We start from the raw sequence: 7,622 nt of genomic DNA, 5'->3' as shown, positions 1-7,622 counted from the left end.
TTAAAAAGTGATACACTTCCTTTTTTTGACATGTCTCTCTTACTTGTGTCCTCACATACACTTACTCACATCATCTTTTTTATAATAAATAATTCACCTACTACATCACTCTCATCTTATTTTAATAAATTCAACTCCCTCTAGATCGTAAAATTATGTGTCGGTCAAAGTGTATCTCTTTTTAAAACACGGAGGAAGTATATATTTTTTTAAAAAAAAATAAAATAGGACAAATTGTTTTTTACCATCTAAACAAATCAAAAAATTGTTTTTTACCACCTAAAAAATAAAACTTGTATTTTACCACCTAACAAAATAATAAAAGTTGTTTTTTACCACCTAAAAACAGAAAAGTTGAAGAAATCGTTATGTGGGCAACTACTAATGTGAGTTACTTTGATTCGACTGAATTGTATACTCAAGTAGTCAAGTGTCATATAGCCACTGCAATCACTTATGCAACTCAAAGAATGAGTCGATTATAGAACAAAGCATGGAAAACATGAACTATATACAAAGGAAAAAGTAGTTTAAGATGAAGAGAGGTTGCTTCTAATTACTCACTAAGTACCATAAATCTTGAGTGTTTCCAAGTGGGTGCCATCACCAGGAAATAATCTGGCCAAACCAATATATCTTAGGATTTAAGTGGTCATCAAGCAATATATATATTGTTGGTCTTACTATCTCTATGAATAATCCTTTATGGAGCCCTCTTCATGGAGGGAGATAAGTCATCTAGCAATTCCAACAATGATTCAAGTCGAAACAACGTAACTGATTCAAGTCGAAACAACGTAACTCACATGAGTAGTTGTTCCCTAATAACGATGTTTTCAAATTTTCCGTTTTTAGGTGGTAACAAAAAACTTTATTATTTTGTTAGGTGGTCAAATACAAGTTTTATTTTTCTAGGTGATAAAATATCATTTTTCGATTTTTTTAGGTGGTCAAAATAATTTGTCCAAAAATATATACATATTTCTTTTGGTAAATATAACAAATATATGGATATTAATTATCTTGTCTTTTGGTAAATATAACAAGAAAAATATGAAAACTATCTTGTAGAAATAGTTTAATTAGGTCGATTAGAAGATCGAACCACGTGAAAGTCAAAGTATTATTAGTTTTTCTTTCCGTTTGACTTATCAACATTGTGTGTTTGTCCTAACACTCAAACATATTGATAAATCAAACGGAAATAACGTCAATAATGTCTGCAGCATTCTAAGCCACATCAATGCTAGTATTAGTTGACCATACTCCACTATTTAAACTCCCCAAATTTGCAAGAAACTAACCAAATTATTACAAACTTTTATCAAATGTCTTCCTTATCCCAATTATTTGTTGCATTACTTTTATTGTCAGTCACATATACTTCAGCTGATAATCCCACAGAATACTGCAACCAAAACACCCTCATAAGCAGTAGCAGCCCAATATCAGCCAACATAGACCACTTATTAACTGATATAGTCACCAAATTCCAACAGGGTGCCACCTTTGTTGAGTCCTCATACGGCGAAAACAATAACACGGTCTACGGCCTGGCTCAATGCCGAGGTGATTTAGGGTCCAAGGACTGTTTGGCCTGCATCCAAGACGCGGCCAAACAGGTCCGAGAACTCTGTCCTAGCCAATCTGATGCTCGGATTTGGTATGACTATTGCTTCTTAAGGCATAGTCAAGATCAATTCTTTACTCATTTGGATACCTCAAATGGCTTCTTATATGCAAACACAGCACATGTAACAGACCCTGATATGTTTAACCATGAGTTGGGGAATATATTCAAAAAAATCGTGTCCAAAGCGGTGAAGCCTTCGAGTGGTGGATTAGCGAAAGATAAGAAGAAATTGACAGATTTTGAGACATTATATGCATTGGTTCAGTGCACAAGGGACTTATCTCCTCTCTCTTGTGCTCAATGTTTGGGTGAAGCTATTCAGAATTTTGGGGGTTTCTGTAGTAATAGTCAGGGTTGCAGAGTGTTGTATAGTAGTTGTTACATTAGATATGAGCTTTACCCTTATTTCTTCCCTTTGGATGGTCAATCTCCTAAAAACAAGGGTCATTCTCTAATGAAACCGCTCACTAATCATCCTTAATTAAGCTGCCCGAAAAGATTAAAACATGTACTTAATAAGGCAAAGAGAGAAAATAAAGCTTTACCTAGCCAAGTTGTTTTTTTGAATGTAAGGAAACAAATTGTATTGTGTTATCTTGTTTATGTTTGACAATAATTTGTACGAAATTGCAATGTTTGCTACTGATATTCGGAAGAAGTTGGAGGAAGTAAAAATCGCGGTCAATTATGTAAAAACATAACAGCAAAAAAAATTCAATGAAAGGGTACATGTTTTAATCGAAATGGTACTTTATTTTTAATGAAATTGTACTCTTTTTAACAAAATGGTACATGTTTTTATCGAAATGGTACTCTGTTTAACGAAATGGTACTTTTTTTTTAATGAATGGTACTTTTTTTTAAAGAAATGGTGAATATTTGGCGTTGTGATGTGTTTGCTCACACATCACAGCATGCCGCCTCTCCAACCTCGAAGAAGTTGTCACCTTTAATCCTTTCCTAATATGATAATGGTTTATGATTGGATATTCTGTTGTGCCATTGTACTCCAATGATGTCATGGAAAGTGATGGAAAGAAAAGATAGAAATAAGAAACTAGTCAAATAACACAACTATTTTAATGGATTTTTTTATAAAAATAATCATATCTTATACGGAGTTGATTATGAAAAAGTAAGGACGATTTGACAACTAATTGTACAAATTAATTTGTTACTGTGTCGAAAAACGATATAACAAAACAAATATGCAAGGCTTTCATTTCATTTACATTACTATACTCTTGTAATGGTATTTACTTACATAATTACATGGATGAGAGAGTACAACATTACATATTTACATAATTATACATTTATCATATACGAAGTATATATATATAACTTCTGGTTTTTGTTATATTTCGGACCCTGATGAAGTGTTACAGTAAGTTGTTTGAAAAGAGTTGCAGATATTAGTTGCTAATTTTTCCATAGCTCCTTGGAAATGGGATAACATCACGGATATCTGAGATTCCAGTAGCCAGAAGAACAATAAGGTCGAAGGTGAGACTAAATCCAGCATGTTTAGCTGTTCCATTTCGACGAAGATCCAAGTACCATTCATACTGCTCACTTGACAACCCTAGTTCCTTGATTCTGTTACATTTTTTCACCAAGAAAAAAACCAACTCTTAGAAATCATGCAATTCTTCATTTGTTACCTTTTTGTATTTGGTACAAGAAGTAGCATTACCTGGTACGTAGCACTTTGACGCGTTCCTCATTCTGACTCCCTCTAATCACTGCTCCTACCTTTGGTACAATAACATCAAACGCAGCAACTGTTTTCCCATCATCGTTTTGGCGAACATAGAAGGGCTTAACTTCCTTGGGATAATCATATATGATTACTGGCTTTTTGTAGATTTCATCAGCCAAGTAGCTTCATTGAGTTAAATGATTAGGATTGTTAGATTTCTAACTCAATTAGTACAATAATAGGTGACAAGACAACCAAATATGAAATAAAAGTACTTACCTTTCATGTTCTTCAGTAAGAGGAACACCCCATTCGACATTCAACTCAAACTTCTTTTCTCTGACCTGTTTCAGAATATCAATGGCTTTGCAGTAGGGAATTTTCTCAAAGTTAGTCGACACCACTGATTGTAAACGGCCAACAATGCTTTGATCCACCCGTTTAAGGACAAACTTCATATCTTCAGTACAGTTTTCAAGAACCCATTTGCATAAATGCTTCAAAAGATCAGTAGCACAGCTCATAGCTTCCTGTAAAAAACAGGAAAAAAAAAACTATATATTACTCCTCATTCATCAAAAATATTGGAAAACAGAATAAATAAGAATGTTATCAATGAAGGGGTTGAATAATGATGGATACCTCTAGTTCTGAAAAAGCCATTTCAGCCTCGGCCATCCACATCTCGGACACATGCCTAGTAGAATGAGATGTTTGAGCCTTAAATCTTGGACCGAAAGAGTACACATTACCAAGAGCACAGGCATAACTTTCAAGATGAAGCCGGCCTGAAACTGTTAGAAAAGCTTGGCAAGAAAAGAAATCATCTGTGAAATCAAGTCTATCAGGCTTAACCATGGCAGAAGTAGTCTTTGCTTTCTCTTTTTTCTCTTTAGCTTCTAACTGTGAAGCAAGCTCATTTGTTTTCTTAAGATCCTGAATCGCGGCAAGTAATGCTTCCCTATTGCTGTCTGTTCTTTTTAGCTCTTCCACTTGGTGACTCTTCTCCTTAAGTGAAGCCTTAATGGATGCAAGGCTAACACCACTAATTACTTCATTTCTTGAACTTCCCTTGGTTGGTTCTTCTTCTGATTTAGTCTTATTAAGTAATGTAGTAACATTGAATTTGTTATTAAAACCCTCAGAATCTGTGGTGGTGATTACAGGAACTTGCACGTAAAGGAAGCCGTTGTTCTGGAAGAAGTTGTGAGTTGCTTGTGTAAGAGCATGGCGGATTCTTGTAATAGAAGCGATCTAGATACAGAGAAATGGAATTAATATAATGAACATAAGAACATTTATAATTAGCAAAAGATTACGAAAAAAAAAGGAATCAATTGTTAAGGAAAGGATTGTTACAGTAGTTGTCCTAGGACGAAAGTGAGCCCAATCCCTTAAAGTATGCAAAGGGAGCCTTTTCTTGGATAAAGGATACTTTTCATGATCTTCAACTACACCAAGATGTAACACTTTCTCAGCTTTAACCTCGATACTATGCTTTCCGCCTGTGGAAGGCGGCTGTATTATACCTTCCACCAGAATACAAGTACCATTAAGCAAGATTTGTCCAGGAGGAGCCAGAGTTGATTCCACTACAACCTGTAATTTTTGTTGAAATCAATATAACATACTCAATATTTTCAAAAAAAAAGGGTCTAATTGATCAAAATCACCTCTAATATCAAAAGGGTATTAAAATATGAACCATATGATCAAATTAAAGTATTTGAATTGTTCAAAAGAGAATAGAAGTACTCGATATCTTGTGTTCAGAATTTGCAATAAACAGCATAATAAGTTACCTGGAGACTGGAAATGCAAGAGCCATCACTAATTTGCAAAAACACAGTGGAAAATACAGGATGTTGCACTCTGTGTGCTAACCCTCCTAATGAATCTTTCTCCGCATGGTTACCAACCCCAAAAAGCTTCAAGAATGTACGGAAAATAGGCATCCGGTTCTGCAAAATTTCAGTACAAGTCACATCCTTCTCCCCTGTTTTCGGCCCCGGTTGAGGTAGAGTATCAGGCTGGGGTAAGGGTGGTTGTTTCCTCACCTCTTTAGAAGACTTAACCCACCCTCCAATCACAATCCTTTCACCAACCAATCCCACACCGCGATCTTCACGGCTTAACAATGTTTTAAGCACTACCCTCTTGGAATAATTACAAGTTGGAATATGGGTTTTAGCTTGTTGTTGTTGTTGTTGTTGTTGTTGTTGTTGTAGTTGTAGTGTTGCCATTTTTTTGGGTGTTTCATTCGCCGCGGAAGAAGCTTCTTCTTTAGGTGCCATTATCAGAGAAAAACAGAGGAAATCTGGTGCTAGTAGTAATTTGTGGGGTTGAAATGTTTGATATTGTATGGGAAGAAGATTGGAGGGTTTTTAATGAGATTGGAGAAATGCTTTGCTTGGGAAAGTTGATTATGAAGTAATTGATTTATTAAGATTAAATTAATTGTTAAATTGGAGGGTTTTGATGGAGGGAGGAAAAGGAGTTTTAGAAGTTTGCAAGATTCTACAACCATGTTTTATGTCATATGAATTCTCACAATAGCAAAGTAGAGCAGAGAGGGTTTAGTATTTCTTTGGTTTTGGTTTTGGTTTTGGTTTTTCGCGGTTTGTACGACGGCGGGAGTTTGCTTCCTGTTTCATTTTTATAACGGCTTTCCAAAATAGAACATTACGAGGGAACTCGTCAAGTTTTTAGTCTTTGACCTTTTGATATCAGTATATCACCCTTCATAATACGGAGTAGTGTTTTAACATCTCTATTTCTCCAAGACAAAACATGTCACATCGCCATGTGTTACATTGGCTAAATTTTTTTTTGGTTCTACATTGTCTAAATATGACAAGGCGTTACAATGTTACATTAACAATGATATGTAAAGTGTGATTTAAACATTGCTAAACAAAATGTTTTTCTTAGGGTTCGAATTTGGGACCATCAAGAAGTATTAATTATGTCATTTAACTCTACTTAAATATGTTTAAGTAGATAGGATTAGTGTGTATTTATACTATTTTTTTCACACGTGTTATGTTATTTGCTAAATTTTCACAACATAGCGATTGCAAGAAAATGTAATTTTGTTACCGTTATTGAAAATAGTTTAGAATAATTACTACATCTTTAATTTGTCCATTTTTCGCATATAATAAAGCATGTTTTTTCATTCATTAATTAACAATTGTGTTAGCATATATGGATCGTAACATATACTCAGTATACAAATACTAACAACCCAAAAATGATTAAGAACACTAGCTATTACTAAAAAGATATTACGTACAGTGACAGATCTTTGGCACTGTTATGTGGTGGGGAGTAGAAAAATTGAGCAATGTAGTATGCAATTTATACAATTATATACAAATTGTAGAGGTGGCTGTAACTAAAACCACACTACAAATTTTTCGCGGCGGGCCTACCCAAGCCATATAGAACATCCTCCACTGACTACGTACAAACACTACATCCAAATAAAATACACGTTTCTGGATAGTTATTAAAAAAAAGTCAAACTCACATACCAACACATATAAATAAAGCATAGAAAAATATTTCATATATGATTCAACGTTGTAATCCGAGACAAACACTAGTTTATTGTAATTTCCAACCTATACTTAAGCACAAATGGCATGCATTCTGCATATAGGACCATAAAAGGAATACTCCTTTTATTTTAACTAAATATGTTCAAAAAAAAAATTATATAGATAATACATTTGTAAAATAGTTTTTCTTTTATTCCCTTTCAAGAAAAAGTTTTTAAAAAGGAAAATAAAGAAATGAAAGTGGAAGAAGAGAATAAATGGATGAAGAGGAAAATAAATGTAAAGCCTTAAAAGACTAGAGAAAAAAAAGTGACATTTTTTTTTTCTGGATTTAGTGTGATCCACTCTAAATTTGACTCATTGCCATCCTTTATTTTTTAACGACCAAATGCTCAAAATTCCCAGCATAGGAAATGCCTTGTGTTATTGAAATCTTAAAATATACAACCAATAGTAGAAAAAAAAAAAAGATAGTTGTAGATCGTGTCTCATATCTCGTGTCAAGCTAACATGTCGTGTAGATTACCAGAATACCAGGCACGACCTACAAGCCACAACTCGTCCTCCATATATGCACCATGACAAAATTTTATAATTAGTGGGTAAGCCGCATCGTGTCATGCTTGCGTGCCTAAGTTAAATTTAATACGTAGTGTGCTTAATTTATGATGTCGTATCTTACTGTTCTTGTCCTAAAAAATGCGACTCAAATCAAATACATGTA

The 7,622-nt window shown here is 34.2% G+C and overlaps 2 protein-coding genes across 2 annotated transcripts; one reads left to right on the top strand and one right to left on the bottom strand.

Annotated features, from left to right (window-relative positions):
* Positions 1 to 1,295: 1,295 nt before the first annotated feature.
* On the top strand, positions 1,296 to 2,297 carry LOC110802329 (cysteine-rich repeat secretory protein 55). Its single transcript, XM_022007777.2, has one exon. It carries the CDS (start codon positions 1,329 to 1,331, stop codon positions 2,112 to 2,114), a length of 786 nt encoding a protein of 261 aa, XP_021863469.2. The 5' UTR covers positions 1,296 to 1,328; the 3' UTR covers positions 2,115 to 2,297.
* Positions 2,298 to 2,828: 531 nt separating this feature from the next.
* On the bottom strand, positions 2,829 to 5,767 carry LOC110802378 (asparagine--tRNA ligase, cytoplasmic 2). Its single transcript, XM_022007830.2, has 6 exons — positions 5,138 to 5,767; positions 4,695 to 4,934; positions 3,978 to 4,589; positions 3,615 to 3,865; positions 3,330 to 3,518; positions 2,829 to 3,232 (listed from the first exon to the last, which is right to left on the bottom strand). Exons 1-6 carry the CDS (start codon positions 5,627 to 5,629, stop codon positions 3,049 to 3,051), a joined length of 1,968 nt encoding a protein of 655 aa, XP_021863522.2. The 5' UTR covers positions 5,630 to 5,767; the 3' UTR covers positions 2,829 to 3,048.
* Between the last annotated feature and the right edge of the window lie 1,855 nt (positions 5,768 to 7,622).

Source organism: Spinacia oleracea, chromosome 1 (assembly GCF_020520425.1).
Source record: "Spinacia oleracea cultivar Varoflay chromosome 1, BTI_SOV_V1, whole genome shotgun sequence".
In the NCBI taxonomy this organism is placed as follows: domain Eukaryota; kingdom Viridiplantae; phylum Streptophyta; class Magnoliopsida; order Caryophyllales; family Amaranthaceae; genus Spinacia; species Spinacia oleracea.
This window is presented reverse-complemented; position numbering and strand designations above follow the sequence as displayed.

Bases quoted from the DNA above. Each gene is read 5' to 3' on its own strand.
- LOC110802329 (XM_022007777.2), top strand. From the start codon at position 1,329: ATGTCTTCCTTATCCCAATTATTTGTTGCATTACTTTTATTGTCAGTC.
- LOC110802378 (XM_022007830.2), bottom strand. From the start codon at position 5,629: ATGGCACCTAAAGAAGAAGCTTCTTCCGCGGCGAATGAAACACCCAAA. The intron at 4,590-4,694 runs GTAACAATCCTT...CTCTGTATCTAG, and splicing joins TTCGTCCTAGGACAACTACT to ATCGCTTCTATTACAAGAAT. The intron at 3,233-3,329 runs GTAATGCTACTT...AAAATGTAACAG, and splicing joins GTCAAAGTGCTACGTACCAG to AATCAAGGAACTAGGGTTGT.